The sequence below is a fragment of the Spodoptera frugiperda genome, chromosome 13 (genome assembly GCF_023101765.2).
Source record: "Spodoptera frugiperda isolate SF20-4 chromosome 13, AGI-APGP_CSIRO_Sfru_2.0, whole genome shotgun sequence".
NCBI classification, from domain to species: Eukaryota; Metazoa; Arthropoda; class Insecta; order Lepidoptera; family Noctuidae; genus Spodoptera; species Spodoptera frugiperda.
The window spans coordinates 537,836-557,443 of NC_064224.1; the positions used below are offsets into that span (position 1 = coordinate 537,836).

At 37.1% G+C, this 19,608-nt stretch overlaps 1 protein-coding gene across 5 annotated transcripts in view; it reads left to right on the plus strand.

Annotated features, from left to right (window-relative positions):
- Window positions 1-17,460: 17,460 nt before the first annotated feature.
- LOC126911326 (uncharacterized) overlaps window positions 17,461-19,608 on the plus strand; it is a 502,576-nt gene continuing 500,428 nt past the window's right edge. For all 5 annotated transcript variants that reach the window (XM_050697999.1, XM_050698000.1, XM_050698001.1 and 2 more), the window contains exon 1: window positions 17,461-18,597. In XM_050697999.1, the coding sequence (XP_050553956.1) occupies window positions 17,464-18,501 (1,038 nt within the window). In that variant the 5' untranslated portion in view covers window positions 17,461-17,463 and the 3' untranslated portion in view covers window positions 18,502-18,597. The remainder of the gene's footprint in view (window positions 18,598-19,608) is intronic.

Below are 19,608 nucleotides of genomic sequence, written 5' to 3' on the forward strand. Positions count from 1 at the left end.
TAAACTGGTATTGTAGAACTTCATGTGAAACCGTGTATTTCAGTTTAGTACTTGTATTGAGTTCGTGTAATCGGATTGTGACTTGATGAGTTTTGGCTGATATAAATAGATGTCAGAATTAGATGAATTACAATTTTGGTAGTATTTGTTACATTTTGACTTGTAATATTCAGCTGTTTCTGATTTTGATATTGATGATGGGCATTCAATGATTGTTTCTTGGATTTTGATAATCGATGCTGTTTTGAGTTCATTTTTTTTCCCAAAATATATTAATTATAACTAGCTCCTCCTAAGCCAGAGGTTTCGCTCGCATTCCCGTGGGATAGAAAGTAGTTAGTGTGTTATTCTAGACTATAATCCACCCCTTTAAAAAACATCATCAGATTGAGTAACAAACATACACACAGATTCACAAACTTTCTCATTTATAATATTAGCAAGATCTGCAAGCATTTGATTCGGGTTTGAACATAGTATTCAAGTAAGTAATGTAAATAACTCTCACTTAACAAAACCGAAGAGAAACCAAAGGGTAGAGAGAGAACCAATACATCCAATTCAAATGACCCATCGACCAATAGAAATTCCTCACAACCGAAGCTCAATGGAAACTAGTCACTCAATAATGACCGTTACAGGGATATACAACAAACTGTGATCAAAATCAGAGGTACATGGACATTTCTACTCGCCCGTTTCAATACTAGACCACCGGGGTAGACTAGTGAAGCGTTGCAAACTATTTTGCACGTAGCTACACAGTAGTAAACTGAATGGCCCAATTTCTGTGAAGTTGCGACAAAGAGAATGTTGGTTGACCACCAGTATGTGCTTCGAGCGTTAAGCGATGGTATGTGGGATAATTTATGGGGTTACAGCGATATTACATGGGTACAATAATTAGGTACAGTAGCTAAAATATAAGCAGGTAAGACTAATATAACGACGGTCACTATTAGTTGATTACTGAGCTGACGAATTGCTTACCGACTTCAAGAAAAGGAGGTTCTCAGTTTGACCTGTATTTATATTTGTGCGCGATACTTTGCAGCGGCGCATCTTCATAGCACACCTTACTCGCACAGCTACATATCTTAGTATTAGTGAAAACGGCCATATAGTTTCACAGCTAAGCTTATTACACGGTATGTAGCTATCTACGTAACACGTCTTTGGTGGAAAAGCACTAAGGCAAGTCCAATGGTGCTACAAAGTGAAAATAAGATACAGTAAAACGGGGTGAATAAAATTAAAAGCGTTAATAGACACAAGAATGGGCTTTGAATATATGAAAATGAAAAAAAGTTTTTATTTATTAAAACATGTTCCCGACATTTATACACCCCTCTTCTGTATCTATTAATCCCTAGAATTCTATTCACCTCGTTTTATGTTAGTCCAGTTTGTCTACTTAATGGTGTACTCAAAAGTGTATATTTATAAATACTTCAGTCAAGTCACTTCAGTACTTAAAAGGTACAGACATAAGTAAGAAAAAAATACGTCATAAGCATATACATGTTATTTTTAGTTTACTTACTAGACTCCATTCAATACTAGGTATTTCAGACCCTTTTTTCACTAAGTTCAGAGCCAATATACTTACACAAGTACTTGTGGGCGTACAACTGACCCACGTAATATAAATAGAAATTAGGAAACCAAAAATATCTTGAAGATTGAAGAATTAATGTGGGTAGACTTCCCACTGAAATCTTTGTTTGTGATAATTGCGGAAATCGTCTATTATGACGGTGATCTTTTGGTAGGAATATTATTTGAAAAACATCTTTATGTAATCGTCAAGTACTTATAATTATCAGCTTGTTCCGAGTACCTATACTATGACTCAACTATTTTATAGTGTATTCTAAACAATTATCTTTAATCTTTTAAAAGAACGTTGCCCCAAACTAGGATTTTCTCCCATGTCGTGGGTGCGTTTACAAACATACAAGTGCACAGACATATCACACGCTGACCCGGATCAATAATCTGTGGATCAAATAAAGAGTTGTTCAATCTAAGAGGAGGCGATTGCTTATCATGAGGTGATCGGCATCCGCTGCTCGTTTACCAGCTTATACCATAATACATAACTTAATTAACAAAACATTTACACTATCGCTATCTTTTCCCATTTACACCAAACACAACCCAACATATTCTATCACCAAAGTAAAGAGGTTTGGACGCAAATGTCAAATTAAGTACGTCCCTTTAAAGTGGTGTCAATTAACAAACTATATTGCAGTATAAATACTATGTGGGACTGATATATGAGTAGTTTGGGGCCTTTCTAGGAAGACATGTCTGGGAAACCGAGTTTATTTTAGACTGGTATGTTGATTAAAATAGCTTTGGGGTGATAAAAATAAATTTAGTTGAGAATATAATGGCATTTGTTCCTTATGTTAAGATTTGTGTCTATTAGTTTGAAAAAACTAACTATGTACGACAAATGTAGATGTTAAATCACATTACTTTTTAGTTTTAAGAGTGGGATGTGGGAGAGCCATGCTTCGACACGTTTAAGCCGGCTAAGCTAAGCTCAACTGGAGTGATACCACGGCCTCAGAGAAAATCGTTCCAAGGGCCGCCATTGCTTACCATCAAGTGGTCTGTCAGTTCGTTTACCGACTTATATCATTAAAAAAAGTTGGATAATTTTCAAAGTATTGCTTAATTTTAATCACACTGTCACACTAATATTATAATAAAGTTTGTTTCTTTGACGGTTTTTCCGTCAATCACGCTGAAACTATTGATCGGATTTTGATGATATTTGGTACAGACAGGATATGGGCTGACTTGGGTGATAGGACTTTTTATCTAATGGAAAAGCGGGTGAAGCCGCTAGCTAAACATCGTACAAAATGACGTGACCAACTATGACTACTAAAGTTTTGCTTTTATGTTTTCTAAGATAAAATAAAAGCTTTTCTTTTTACTAGTGGTAATATTCTTCTAACCATTCGCTATATATCAGACTCCGTACTGTGACATGAACATTTTTGAATAACAGTTTAATATTACTTTGCTCAACCCTATAATCTCACTTTGCTCACTGATAAGTGATAATACCTATGTATTATATACATTACTTCCCCTTGATTTTGGAAGCCGTGAAGGTGGAAAATGGTTTCAAGAGAGTCTGTAATGACAGTAAAAGGAGGGGGGAAATGTGATAAGTAAAGTATCTATATATATATATATATATATATATATATATATATATATGTGTAGGTATGCATCAATATACTCATTACCGTTAGCGAAGTGAGTTTCAGGTGAGTGAGTGTCAAATTGGAAGGAAGATTAAGGAGTTTATTTAAATGTATTTTGGTATCTATTGACCTGATTCTGTTTTGGTATTATGACATTTTGTGTGTGAATAATTAGATTTTAGAATATTTAAAGATGACTTCCCTTTGCGGTTCTTAGCATTCATATCCTAATTTTTTTGAGGGGCAAAATCATCTTATGCCTTCTCCTACCTTGAGTGAGACGATAGGGAGTTCACACTCCCTTTCACACTCCCTTTCGTCTGACGAGTCTACGTTGTCTATGCGTCCCATGACTCTTACCAACTAAAAATCATCCCGTTCCTACTCCTGCTCTTTAGTCGGATTATACTAAGCTGTATAAATAGAGGGATAATATTCAATTATCCATGTGATATTGTAGCTTCCTAAAAAAAAAAAAAAACATCAAATAACATCACGCACTGTTTTACTGCACTCCAAGAAGTACTTAACTAGGGAATTCACTATCGTATGTTTGCTAGCAAAGCTCTGCATAACTAAACAAAACTTTAGCAAAATCTCCAGAAAAAAAGCGAAATCGTCGCACCTTTACTGAGAAGGGAGACAGCGAAGCACAGCCATCTAATTTACTATGAAATTGTATTACCTTCATACATAACACATACGGAGAGTGTTGCGCAAATTCCTATACCTTTACATCCCTTCGCACTATCCAATTTACTATGTATTTGTTTTAAACATGATGTGAGAAGCCGTGTCGTAATGGCAGAGTAGAATGCATAAGGGTCTAATACAGAAAAGTCTATGAAGAGTCAGTCTATCTGTGACTTGAAATTAATAGAGCTTAATAGGGTAACCGTTTCAGAGGTGCTTGAACCTGTAATTTCCAACTCATTTAGGCATAACTTCTTATGTAGAGGAGGCACAAATGCATGGACTACTTAATGAAAGCTGAAACGAAAATATTGATACCGTACCTAGAAAGTATTTTGTTCGCAATATTTCATACTTACTCAACTGAAACTCACTTCGCTAACGGTAATCAGTATATTGATGCACAAAAATACTCATGCATAGTTCAAACGTTGAACGGAATTCCGTGTAAAGGTACTTTTTGCAAGAATAACGTTTGTCGATTCTCTTTAGTTGGAATTTTGATTGTACAACATTTTTTCTACTATTTTGTTTATCTTTTGCCGATTTTGATCGTAAGTAGTATAGAGTACGGCTGAAAGTACTTACATGATTTGCGACCGATTACAAAGCACCTATAAAGCACGGAATTTTAAAAGTCTCCTCTGATGTTGCGAATGTCCATGAGCGGCGCTGATCGCTTAGGTGATTCGTTTGATAGTTTGTATTTAAAAAAAAGCAGAAAAAGACTTTTTCCTGCTATTATTTTCAGCACAATAATAAGTCTTCTGTTTCCATAATTTCTTACAAACTCCTATTCTCTTCATTCATCAGTTCTCTATCTAACTTTACAAAATCATACACACGCCAGCTATTGTTCAAGCTGCTCTCAAACTTACGTACAAACCGTTTTAAATTGAGATTACTCCAGTGCAATGGAACGGGAAAGCTGAGAGATTAGTATACCCGTTCTTTATGTAGAACAGTGGTTCTCAACTTCCCAAATAATAGCCCCTAAAATGAAGAAAAAAAAGTACAAAGCATACAGTTCTGTCCAATAATTAGCCTTTCGAATAAATTATTATGTTTTTTTGGCTTACCTAAGCTGGAACACCGGTAGCCTGTTACGTTGTCCACAGCTCCTAATCGGGCATCAGCCCTACTGGGTTACTGCCATCTGTGGCGAGCAACGAGACGCAATGTACGCACGGGTCTGGTTCTGATCGGGCGGCGAGCTACCCTTGCTTACTGTCTGCAGAACCGCACTTAAGGTGGCCGGATGTCGTCACGCGATGCCGACACCCGGACGAAGAGTCTCCTGCGGCGGCTGGGGCGTGTGGTGGATCGTGCATCCCTTAAGTCAGTATTTTCCTCTTGCCGCACCCAAGGCGGGAGAAGTCATTAGATAATTGACTGCACGGTTGGTGCGGTGGCTGGGCAACTGGCTGCCGCGCAACATGTCGCGGGTTCGATTCCCGCACGGAACAACTCTTTGTGTGATCCACAAATTGTTGTTTCGAGTCTGGGTGTCATGTGCATGTGAAATTGTATGTTTATAAACGCACCCACGACACAGGAGAAAATCCTAATGGGAGGCAATGTTCTTTAAAAAAAATTGTCACTCAAAAAAAGGAAAAAAAGAATGTTGGGAAACTCTGATGTAAATGCACCAGCTGTTATATCGACTTTTATAAATGCAAATAGTAATAGCTTTAGTTTGCTTGGTTCTGTGTAAGCATTGCTTGAGTATACGAATGTGTATGTATATCTATGTATGTAGGTATATGCAAGGAAGATTGCGGTTTTACTTTGAAAGCGATGGTAAATACGATGCTTGTAGCGTTTAATAATTTCACTTAAATAAGGATAACATATTGGACTGTTTAGTGGCTTGAGGAGTTTGAATACTATGTTTAAACGAAAACATGTTGACACCCCTTTTAGCAATTCATAAGTTTGATTACGAAAACCTTGCTAATTACGTTTATAACTATGGAACAACTGTATCGTTGGTAGAGTGGTCGCAAGTGCGACTCTCGGGTTCGTGTCACCGGTCGGGCAAAGTATTACTAGGCTATTTGGTTATTAGAAAATTTCTCCGTAGTAACATGGAATCTGAAATTGTACCTAGTAGATAGCAATAGGCTCATTCTCTATTACATGGGACTTACACAACACAAATGGTGAAAAGTGTTTGTAAAGTTGCATTATGTATGTACCGTAATGTGCAGGTGCACCACTGCGTTCCCCTTTGGTGATAAAAGGTGTGGCGTTGCATAATAATATCAGTACGTAACATATTGGCATCTACCTAGAAATATCGGGACTTGATTTTTAATAAGCCAAACATAAGACAATGAACATCTTCAGACAATAATCTGTTCTATTCCAAGTGAAATAGTAACTTCTTGTAATTATTTGATTTATACGCAAACACAAGCGCTCACAACTTTTTATTATTCTATTTTCTAAAGCCAGAAGCCGTAGCCCATGTCCTAAAAACACCCATTTTGTCTATTTCGGGAGATAAAATATGATAGGAAAATGTTCAAGTCAGCAAAGACCAAAAAGGTCGTTTTTATGAAGCCCGAAGGACTGAAATGGAATGATCAATGTATTAGCCAAGTGAACGAAGAAGGAATAAAATAAAATGGAAAGGTCATTCTTTCTATGTAGTCGACACAATTCTAAATATATAGTTTCAAAGATCTAGCATGGAGTAGTCTTTCAAATATTATTATGTAAAATCTGCTTTTACAATCATGTAGATTTTAATTAACTAAAGCCAATGGTTTACTCACGTAAATATATTGATATAAGCTCTACTAGTTTCGAATCACAGAGGGACACTTCATCATGCGTAGTGTGAACAGACTAAGATGAAGACTTCTACACTACTTTCTACGAAAAACAAAAAGCTTTAAACAGAAAGGAGTCGAAGGAAGATGGAGGCTTTTGCCCTGTAGTGAAACGATCATGGCTGAAATCTAAATCTATCTTTCTTTGAAATACATTGTTTCATGAGGTGTACTTCAATAGTTATCTATTACAATAGTAGAAGAAAGCAAAAGATTTTTTTATTACATCGTCACGCCTTATATCCTTGAAGGGGTAGGCAGAGGTGCACATTTTGGCATTGTACTTTGTAAGTACAAAGTACAGCTTCACGGCCACGATACATCAACTTATTAATACCGTATTACACACAATGCGGTTACCACAAGCTGTGTCCTTGGTAAATACATACAACTATAACTACTCGTATTATGGTAATTAGCAAACTAACAGTAAGTACACCTGCTCTCGATTATCTGTACCTAATGAGAATTGTAAATAAGGCAATTAGAGAGAGTAGTCTATGCCTACTTTGAAGGCTGCCATTAATAAGTTTATTACGAAATAATATGTTGAGCTGCATGGCGTCTGGCCTACCGGCTGCTACGCAGCGTGTGGAGGGTTCAATCCCCGCACGGAGCAACTGTGTGATCCACAAATTGTTATTAATGAAATCTTCTCAACTGTACATATATAAAGTTTAAAACTTTAAATGTATATTCTAAACTCCTCTTTGTCATTCGGCCTTCATAGTAAAGGCTGTTGGGATATGTTGTGATGAGATTCCTTTCCATTCTTACAGGGAATAATGCTTGATAGGTAGTACTGTATTGCAGAAAAAGTAAGCAGTAAGCAACAATAATCTTATATATAAAAATGAATCGCTAAAATCGTTGGTAAGCGCATAACTCGAGAACGCCTGGACCAATTTGGCCAATTCTTTTTTTGTTATATTCGTCGAAGTTCAAGGATGGTTTTTACGGCGAGAAAATATCAAATAATTGACGGAAAAGCCCTAAAAACAGCCCTTTTCTTTATCCCATACAAACGTTTTCTAACTAATACGTAGACTCAATTTGAGCTTTATTGCTATTGGATAAAGTTCATATTGGATAAATGCTATTGAATACTAAAAAACAAATGCTATTGAATCCCTACTAATATTATAAATGCGAGAGTAACTCTGTCTGTCTGTAATTACGCTTTCATGCCTAAACCAGTGAACCGATTTTGATGAAATTTGGTACTGTGATAGAATAGACCTTACTTGATACTTTTTATTGCAAAAAATAGCGGAGAATGGGTAAAAATAGGGAATAAATGGTCATATGGAAATTCGTCATTTTAAAAGCTGTAACAGTAAAACTTTGTATTTAGATACTAACTTAATGAGGAACGAAAGAACATGGGCTACTTTTTATTGCAAAAAAATGGGAGAGAATGGGTAAAAAGAGTGAATGACTGTTCGGAGTAAATTCGTCATTTTAAAAGCTGTAACAGTGAAACTTTGTATTTAGACACTTAAAGATAAACGAAAGAACATAGGCTACTTTTTAATTAATAAAAAGGGTAGAAGGCGTAGAATGTTTGATAGAGGAGATTAATGTTTGCTTGAAAATACGTCATTTTCGTTAATACGTTGCCTGTGGCTTCACTCGCGTTCGATTCTTATTTAAATACACATATACTTATTTAAATCGCCAATATCCCTACTACCATACTAATGTTATGAATGCGAAAGTAACCCTGTTTGTGTTGAGGTTACGCTTGCACGGATGTTTTTTAGGGAATATAACAACGAAACAATGTATTTTTTATTGATAGGCAATATATAGGAAATTAAAGGATAATTATATAAATAACCTTGGCTACTTTTCATCATGATTATAAAATGATGAATCGGCGGTCGTGGTTTCTATGGAATACATATCTTTAAAAATGCTAACAGTAACATATTCTCAAGTAATTCACATTTTAGATGACATTTTGACCACTAACACCACCACGCGGACGAAGTCACGGGCAAAAGCTAAATGTTTTCAATAAACGTTCATGTCAAATATTTGTTGTCCATCCTGTCAAATACTGTAAATAAAGATTGACATTTATGCATAAACTATTTGAAAAGGGTGAATAAACAATTGTCTGTATTTTTTTTGTCTGCATTAATAGAAATTCCTCAAATATTTATGCGTGCGTTCAGAAATAATGACAAATTATCAACAGTTACGCGTGTGTTCAGAAATTTATTTTGTGTAAATTAAAGTTTCTATTCACGTTTTCGAACAAACGATGCTCTTTCAATATAGTCTATTGGTGTGAATGACATTGACATTTGTATTGCGCGTTTTTTAAAATATGCAAAATTAAATGTATATTTTTCAATATTTCTGAGAGATTATCTTAATATTGTTTCGAGTTTTAAAGACTAAGAATATTTTTATTTGCTAATAAGTGTTTGTTAATCAAGGTAAGTTCACATCTTCATATTGATTTTTAGTAACTTTTAGTGACTACACAATACTACAATTTGGTATACATTTTATTTTCAGTTGGAATTTCGTTTTGAACAATGCTACCAACCAGACGTACAAGCTTAGGCCGCAGAACTCGAAATACGGCAAGTCAAAGAAATATGTATATGAGCAAATCAAACTGATGAGCAACGCGAAGCGCGAAATGAACTTGAACTGAATCGATATCAAGATAGAAATGTTGTGTTTAATCCCCACAAAGCTGCATTCAGTTATAATGTGGCAATTGATTACAGTTCAGAGCAAATTGTTGCTATTGGACTAATGAACATTGTGTGTCCACATTGGGATTGAAATTCAAAAAGGAAGCCTCTGGATTGTGTTGCGCCAGCGGCTAAGTCAAATTGACGCCATTGGTACCGCCACCAGAGCCACTACATTCATTGGTTAATTTTTAACTCATATCCAGCAGTACAATAATTGCCTTCAAATGACATTATTTGGGGCAACAAAAGTTATACGAGACAATTTTATGCCTACTTTTAGTAAGTAAGTATAATGGCAAACGTTTTTTTTTTTAGTTTTAAAACCATGTAGCTGGTGCAAAATATGTCGAGTCAGTGATGTGTTTATTTTGTAAACAATAAGTCAAATACATAATAATAGTCTATAATCCGAAGACTTAATCAGCAACATTTTATAACATGTAGTATTTTATTGTGGCATTAGAAAGATGTTCTTGGTAAAGCCTACTACCTAAAGCTGCCGTGGAAGGCTGTTTAATGTCGAGGTTTAAAGTAGTTTTAATTTGAAATGATGTAAAGTATTGTGGCAGTATTTTGCGAGCCACATGGTGGTACAATTTGCTATACAATTACCTGTATACATATTTATATTCTTGCAGATTCAGGGATTCAAATATATCATCAAACAGGTTCCTTATTGCCAGTGCCTGTTGAAGACTGTACATTTTTGCAAACATATTTTATGGACAATTCAGCAAGAGAAGTCGATCAGCGTTGCGCACACAACAACTCAGTAAAAAGATCCATTGTGATGAATAACTTCAGACATGTTTCCATCAATACAATGAATTAGTTGCATTATTCACAAATGCATTAGACCGCATGCCATCAGATAATCACAAAATTGTCATCAGAGCCGATAAGGCGCCTACAGGACAAAATGCTGGACATTTTAATGTGCCAACAATTGATAAAGAGCGCGCGTGGTATTTAGCTCAGTGTTTACTTAAAAATGCCAAGTTCTGCAATAGCGATTTGTAAAAATATTAGTGAAATTATTGAATCCTATGGAATAAACACTATTATGAAAATATATTTTGTTTTTTATTGAATTAGTAAAGTCCTTTTCAGGTAAAGTGAGACCAGGAAATTATGGATTCATTTTTATATGGAGGATATTATAGATTCCAGTTCAAATTGAATAGGGACTCATACATAGCTCAGCTATACAAAATAAAGTAGAACATCATTGCTACGCGAAAGCGGTACGAAGTTCGCTGGGTCAGCTAGTTACTTACTAAATATAAGCCATCGATGAAGACATTAGATCTAGATTTAATAATAAACTAGCTGACCCTGCGAATTTCGTACCGCCTCAAAAATTTTTTAACCTTTCATAGACTTTCACAAATAATTCAAGACTAACATACACCAAATCGTTCCAGCCGTTCTCAAGTTTTAGCGAGACAATTGATAGAATATTAACCACTCATTTGCGTATATAAGACAACAACAGAAAACACATTCTGTGTCGCGTGTCAAAACATACGAAGGGTAATTTGATATAACAATAAAAAAGATTATAAAACTTACGTCAATACTTTATAATGCGTACCTTTAAAACAACCTCAAACCTCCATACACTTTCGCAATAGAATTGAGCTATAGCTACTAGCTGGAGTATGGTGTTTGTGTAACCCTTGATGCACGTACCGCATAGTTTTTCCAATATTTGTTGTGATCTCATCGCGATGCGTGGAGCGAGCGACAGTCAGCGCAGGAAAGTTGAATATTAGTCGTGTTTATGGCTTAAAATGTCTATTATATGGTGGCAGAAGATTCATTTTAAATTATTCGTTATCTGTACTTAAGGTAACTGTTAACGTTGCGTCGATTGACGAATGCATGCATCTTTTACAAACAATAGGCAAATGCGGCTAAGAGAGTAGAGCTTTTCTCCATAAATGTACGTGAGTAAACCATGATTTTTAGTTAATGTAGTATGACTCTCTAAAATTATTCGTTATTTGTACTTAGGCTAACTGTCCACGTTGCGTCAGTTGACGATTGTAAGCGTTCTTCACTAACAATAGGCAAATGCGGGAATGACAGTAGAGCTTTTCTCCAGTAATACACGTGAGTAAACGGTGATTTTTAGTTAAAATATTTTTCATTTATAATATTATGCATTTTTGTACTTTCGATTCGGAAAAAATACAATATTTAATTTCACAAACAGACTACTTACCGCTCTCGGTAGATCAATATATACCGTACTTAGAAAGTTTATATGAACACAAACTACACTGCAAACATAAGTCATAAATTTAATATCACCACAAAAAAAAAGAAATGTTAAGAAAAAGCATAATTTCAGAATTTTATTCTTTGAAATCTTTTATGTCTAGAATAAATAAAAATGTAGACTAAATAGTACTTTAAAGGGCACCTCTAGAGAGTGTATAAACAACGGCTTAAACAACCAACAGATATAAAAAACAAGAACTACAGACTAAACACGGCCTAACTTTTTTTTTTTTTTTTTTTTAAAGTTTCCCCGCTAGTATTTTCTCCTGTGTCGTGGGTGCGTTTACAAACATACAATTTCACATACACATGATACCCAGACTCGAAACATCAATTTGTGGACCATACAAAGAGTTGCTCCGTGCGGGAATTGTACCCGCTACACGTTACGCAGCAGCCGTTTAGAAACATACAAGTTCACATACACATGACACCCAGACTCAAAACAACAATTTGTGGATCACATAAAGAGTTGCTCCGTGCGGGAATCGAACCCGCTACACGAGCCAACCGTGCAGTCAAACAAAAAAAAAACTATTTCTTATTTCGTGATGAATCACACAGGCGATGTCGTGCGACGGAATAATTACGGGTCTTTTTAATTACCTCTATATTTTATCTGTGCTCGCAATATTCGCTGCGAATCTCTGGCGCCTGCGGCCCTTGTGTCTATTGCCGGAAATATATTATACAGCTCTACTTGTTACGGCTTGGAAAATGCTTGACTTACATAATACCTAATATACCTATTTCATAGTATGTTATTAGTTTTAGGCTGAGGATTTTGTGTGTAGGATGATAAAAAGTAAACACACAATGTGAAAATTTACTATACAGAAGCCTCGAATAGGACATTAATCAATGAATACATAAACTATGACAAATTAATGCTGTTATTAGTTCATCCAAAGACATTAAATATTCATGAAAACGTGAATTTATCGACATTCCTATACTTACATCGAAAAGAGAACATGTTTTTTTACATTCCCACTTCTTCTCATACCCAAACACCCAAACATTTTTCATCATTTTTCACTACACCCATTAAAAAAATTGAAGTAGAGCATTTTACCCTACCATTAGCTTCGCACTTACCTCGTTCAACTTTAAATCCACGGTTGAATATATTGAAGGGTACCCTCCCCCAGGTCAAAGGCATGCACTATGCATATAGACCAGACGTAAGGACCGTCAATATACCCGTAAATGTCAAGCTCTAGCAACGTCACGCCTTTTATTCTCGAAAGGGTAGGCAGTGGTACATGTGCACATTACGGCACGTAATGTCACTGTATAATGTAAACCCAGTTTTTACTATTTGTGTTACTTATAAGTTCCGTGGAAAAGAGTGTGAGCTAATTGTGATAGTTCGTTGCCGGCCTTTTGGTGGTTAGGAATTTAAGGGTTTTTTGGGAATCGGGGATTGGGAAGGGAGATAATTAGGCCTCCGGTAACTTCACTCAACGAAACACAACGCAAGCGGTGTTTCATGTCGTTTTTTTGTAAGACCGTGGTATCACTCCGGTCGAATCGGCCCATTCGTGCCAAAACATGACTCTCCCACACTTGAATCCATATAAAATAGCTGAGAAATGTCTATAACCTGTATCAGGTAAGCTTAATAATATAAAGTGTAAATTTCACGATACCCAAGTAAAACCTTAATTTTATTCGGTGCTTTCAATAATTCATAAGGCGAACCATTCCGTGGGTTCCCTACATTTTCTATTTACATTTTTATTCGTGAAAAGTAGAAGCTGTTGGTAATGGAATGTCAGTTTTATTCGAATTATTCCGACTTGAATGGGATTGTTGAGGATTTTGTGTAGTGGTAAAATATCTTGGTTTTTAAAACTATGAATGTGCACTACATATTTATCTTAGAACTGAACATTGCGTCGTTATTAATTCTAGAAAAAGAAATATTACTAGTATACCTAGTTGTTCATTATACTGCCAATGTTTTTAAATCACAAGTATAGTGTACGCAATAAACCGAACGGTTTACTGTACACTAGGAAAACGTAATCAAATGTCTTACAGCATGGTTGGCGTAATAACTGGGCAAGCAAGTAAGCAAGACACCCAAGACACAGGAGAAAATCCTAGAGTGCGGCAAATCTTTTGTAAAAAAATGTTTATCCTTACATTACTTTTATAGAAATAGCTCCAATATCAGTACATTCATGATTTACCATTATTTAGTCATCTTACACCGAATAAACACAACAGTATTTAAGTAAACACTACGTTTACTCAAATTACCCCTTATCATCTTTCTATGTAAACTGTTTTACCACCCTTTCTATGGCTAAAATGTCAACCTTAAACATTCTAAAACACGCCTTAATTTATCTTGCACATAAGCTCTAAATTTCTGTAAATTACCACACATAAAATAACAATAAGACAAACTTCAAGCAAAGTGACTAGATGCTTTATCTTTGTTGGTTCAAGTGGTGGAGCTCCGGCAATGGTGATTGCTTAAATCTGTTCTAGACTACAATTTGCCAGCATAATGCCGATTGCTCTCGTCTTGTTTACTTCAAACCAGCATAGTACGTGACTGTTGCGTTTACAAACATTTTAGGATTATTCGCTTTGCACAATAAGGCTTTGTTGTTTCTGAAACAATGTATTTAAGTATAAGTTGGATGTCTAGTTGATTTTGTGAATTTTATTTCGGGTTAACATGCGAAGTAAGACTATTCACCTTATATATATACTTTTTTTAAGAACATCAAATGACTTCTCTCGCTTTGGTCGAAACGAGAGGGAGTGTCAGACTCGTACTGACTAAAGACCTATTACGTCACTACTCCTGCTTTTCGAGCCCCAGTAAATCCACTAAATAGTCCGCAGCTCCGGATCAGGTTGTATACCTATAGATACTTGCGTAGTATAGAGTACGTTTCTATTTCAATTGAGATTACCTAATGCTCCATAGCAAATCAATAAACAAAAGTCTTCTAGAATAAAAAGAAAATACAAGACACAACAAAAGACGAATTTGACTAATCCTATATTGTAATGTAAATTACTAACTAAATAAAATTAGGCAGTAGGTAATTCATTACAATTTCAAATCTTATTACCAGTTCGTATTCAAACAACAAATTTCAATATTTAATGCCAGCACCACACTTGCGCGAGCAGATATTTGTCTAACGTACATTGCAGTCTTATAATGAGCGAAGGACTGCAGTTATGTTAGAATAACGACAATGTCTAATTCTCGTTTCGATTTGCGCGAGAGTGTGGTGCCAGCATTACGGCTATTGGCTCCTAAGCCCTTAAAGTTTTGATAAGCAAGTGCGTTCGCTAATTCAAATGGCCACCGTCTTACTTTATAAACGCTTTTATTGGATAAAAATTCAAATCCGACGTATAGTTTCGGATGTACGAAACTTTTTCGGAGTTTTCAGTGTTGGAAAGTGTGAGATTGCATACTTTTGATTTTTTATTGACTTGTTATTCGAGTGGTCACGAATTTAAGTACCATACACATTCATGATCACCATTCCTAGAAAGAAAAGAGAATTGTTGGGATTTTTTTTCTCAATCATACCACGGATTCCACACATAACCTCACGTCTGTATCCCATGGGGGTCGGCAGAGACAGATGCAGCGCCAATCTTACATACCCCTTTCGTATCATCAACAGTCATCATTTTTTCATGCATGCTCATCGGGTAAGGGTTGTTGTAATTAAAATACCCTTTATTTTAATTTGACCCTTCTTTAATATACGCAATATATTTTCTTGAATACCACGGATTCTGAAATTTAATTACGTCCTGTAAACGTTTTGCCTCCTATTTTGGGACTCCTAACACAACCGGAGAAAACTGAGATGTTACATTATGTATTGTTATATGAACTTTTTAAACATTTCCCACATAACAATAGTTTTCAGAATCGTATTCAACACAATATTTCTCTCTCTAGAATTATACCACAACCATTCCACACAATTGCTCTTAAATCATATTCGTTTAATTTAACGCAAGTTGAAAAATAAGGAAAAAACACACCACATTGCCGGGGTCACAAATATTACGTTAAATGTACCGCGTTTTGTTGGCGAACCGTTGCGGTGAGCGGTGATATCAAAACGGTGTTAGAGGTTTTATACCTTTTTGAAGCCCCGTGAGAGCTCAAATAATAAAAATATAGGAGAAAGGAATAAACAGGATTTGATCAAGTACAAAGGAAGTGTTCTGTAATTTTAATGATTAAAATATTCCTGAAGAATATGCTGCTGTTGTTGCTGGTATTTATCTTGCTTATCGATTCAATTAGAATCCGACTCATGATTATAGATGTGAATACAGTTCTATGAGCTAAATACCAATTAGGGCTTGTCTATCGGGAGAAAACTATATGCTATGGATTGGCATAACCTCTTCACGCCCCAGCTGTCGTGAGAGACACCCTGGACGTTGGGGATAGCGCGACAATCTCCGGCTATGGCAAGTGTGTGTCTGCGGATGGCGAGCAAAGGTTGTTCGTTACCCGACCAGAACCAGACACATGCGTATGGCACATCGCAATCCGCGCGCACCGATACGAGCTATCAGACCACCATAGATGGGACCTACTAGGGCTGATACCTGATCCGGAGCCGGACTGCCTAACAGTTTTACCGGGATTCCGGCTCGAAAAGCAGGAGGAGGAACGGGGTGGTTTTTCGACTGTAAGAATGGAAAAATATCTATACAAGGTAAATTGAACAATATGTTAATTTAAAAATGCTTATTTGTGTGGTGATTTACGAGAATACATGGACTGATACAAATATAAATTACAAAACAAAAAAACTTACATAGATACTACTGAAATACAATACCTATCACTTTGATGACCAAGAAATATGACATCATGATACTTACATTACGTCGCTACCTCCCACACATGATACACATTGTTCTTAACACACACATATACAAGTAAATATTTCTTTAACAAACTTATCAAGAGATAACATAAATAAGTTGTTACAAAACTTCCAAGTTTCCTATCAAGTCTCACTTTGTACGACTCAGAAACAATCTCTTTTCATGAGACAAGGCTTGCTTGAAACTTTTGTTAGGAAAAGTAATAGGTTAGGAACTTGAGAAAATGTTATTGCAAGGGAAGAAACGTTATGCTAAAGGTGACGGATGTTTGAAGATGGTAAACATGGCGGACAATGCAAAAGGTTAATGTTCTTGGCTATTTTTAGGTTATTTTATTGTAACTTTCGTGAGACATACTAAATTAATTATTATGTTACTGGGAAAACGAACTCATATGTGAAGGATTCCCGTCACTTCATCACACTATTGGCTGATATCCAACTCCAAGAAAAAGAGATAATCATGAGTTTCGACATCTCATCACTTTTTACAAATGTTCCAGTAGATGAGGCAATAAATATTATCACCACAACATTGAGCGGGACGGATTTACCTACTGGATACATTGACTGTGTAAGCCATTGCCTGACAACAGGTTATTTCTTGTGGAGAGGGGATTATTACCAGCAAGTGAACGGGGTTGCTATGGGTTCGCCGCTAGCGCCAGTGGTTGCTAATATGTATATGGAGTGGTTTGAGGGTCAAGCCTTAATATCCACCCCGGTGCGTCCGCGATACTGGTGGAGATATGTTGATGACGTATTCGCCGTCATCAACCGGGAACATGTGGCGGAATTCATGGGACACCTAAACTCGGTGCACGGTAGCATTCAGTTCACGACTGAGGAGGAAAAAGAGGGAATGTTACCGTTCTTGGACGTGCTCGTGAGGCGTGAAACAGACGGCCGCCTGTCACACACGGTTTACCGTAAACCGACACACACGGACCGGTACCTACGAGCCGACTCACACCATCATCCCTCCCACCTTGCCTCTGTTCCCCGTACGTTAATCAACCGGGCACTGAACCTGTGTGATCCCCAGTACATTGACGCGGAACTTAACCACCTTAGAGTAGTACTGGAAACAAATGGGTACAACTGGCGTCAATGTACTCGACTGGCGAGTTCATCATGTAAAAGACGACCGGCAGTTGCGGAGCGGACTCCAGCATTCTTACCCTATGTGAAAGGAGTAACCGACACCATCGGACACCTGTTACGCCGAAGATACAGCATCAGGACGATCTTCCGCCCACCCGGTCAATTACGGAACTTATTACGCTCGCCTAAGGATAAGGATCCACTGGCAGTTCCCGGGGTATACATGATACCGTGCGACTGTGGCTCGAGTTACATCGGGGAAACTCGCCGCAACATCACAACCAGACTCAAAGAACACATACGCAGTGTGAAGAACAGGGACACCCATACATCGGCAGTAGCCGAGCATGCTTGTAGCGCGGGCACGGCTCACTTCCTTCGCTTCGACAAGGTCTCCGTACTAGCGAGGGAGAAATACTTTGTACCGCGGAAAGTACGTGAGGCCATCGAAATAAGTCGCCATCCCAACTTCAACAGAGACGGTGGCTGGGCATTACCACCTGCCTGGAAGCCGAGTCTACAATCTGCGTCAACCTACAATGTTGCGGGTCTGGAGTGTGACACAGTGAGCGCGGTATGTAACACCGTTTTTGCGCCGACCCGAGAATCGAATCTAACACCTGCGCAGCCGCCGGCGAACGAGTCTAACGAGCCAACATCGTCGCGCGCGCCAGATAGTGCGCGCGATTCCAGACAGAGGGCGCGATGGGCGCGATCCTCGAATCGCCAGTAGCAGCGCGACAATCGCCGCGTCGTGTGTCGCGGAATGCTGCTCATGAATATGAGCCTCTAGCATGGCTTGAAACTAGTCGAGTTCCTCGTCAAAACAGTACGTGAGTAAGCCGATAACATAATAATTATTTTTAGGATTGTGTACGAGACTTTGACTATCTCCTGCCCACGTTTACGGGGGATAATAAGTAGCCTATGTGTTATTTCAGGCCATAATCTACCCTTGTTCCAAATTTCATCTTGATCCCTTCAGCCGTTTTGACGTGATTGAGTATCAAACTTACACATAAACTCACAAACTTTCGCATTTATACTATTAATAGTAGGAGGTAGAGTAAAATTTGGTAAAGTACGACAATTATTATCCTCTTCAGAATAGAGACTATTAGCATAATTGACTGCATAGTTACAGTAGCTAGAAATTCAACACAGTTGATATAAATCCAGCATAGAACAATTCAATTTATATTATTCACAAATTGTTTTTTACATCTGTGAAATTGTGTGAAATTTTGTGTTTGTAAACGCACTTCAATACAAGAGAAAATTATAGCGAGGAGCTTCTTTTTTTAATATGTGGGTAAATATGGCTACATTATATTGATTGTGGTTACAAAAGGTGTCTCGCGAACAAAGCAACTTTTTTTTTTTTTTTTTGAGGGGGAAAAATCATCCAATGACTTCTCCCGCCTTGGGCGAGGCGAGAGGGAGTGTCAGACTCTTACTGACTAAAAACCACCCCGTTCCTTCTCCTGCTTTTCGAGCCGGAGCCCCGGTAAACCCGCTAGGTAGTCCGCAGCTCCGGGAACAAAGCAACTTTGATCAGGATTCTGGACCCTGATATAGTGTTAAAACTGTTGGACTAAAAACATCAAATAATGCTTTCTCCAATCTAAGAATAGTATAGTATCCGACTTCTTAAACTCAGTACTTAGTAGTACAATGACCCAAAGAAAGCACAAAATAATCTTCTTCAAACCAAATATCTATTTCGAGAAAATTTCAAACGATTCGTACATCCGAAATATTTCAAGATAAACTTTAGCAAATATCTCTCGCCGCCCGAATTCTTAAGCAGTGAAGTATTTTTTTGGCTCTGAATGTGTGA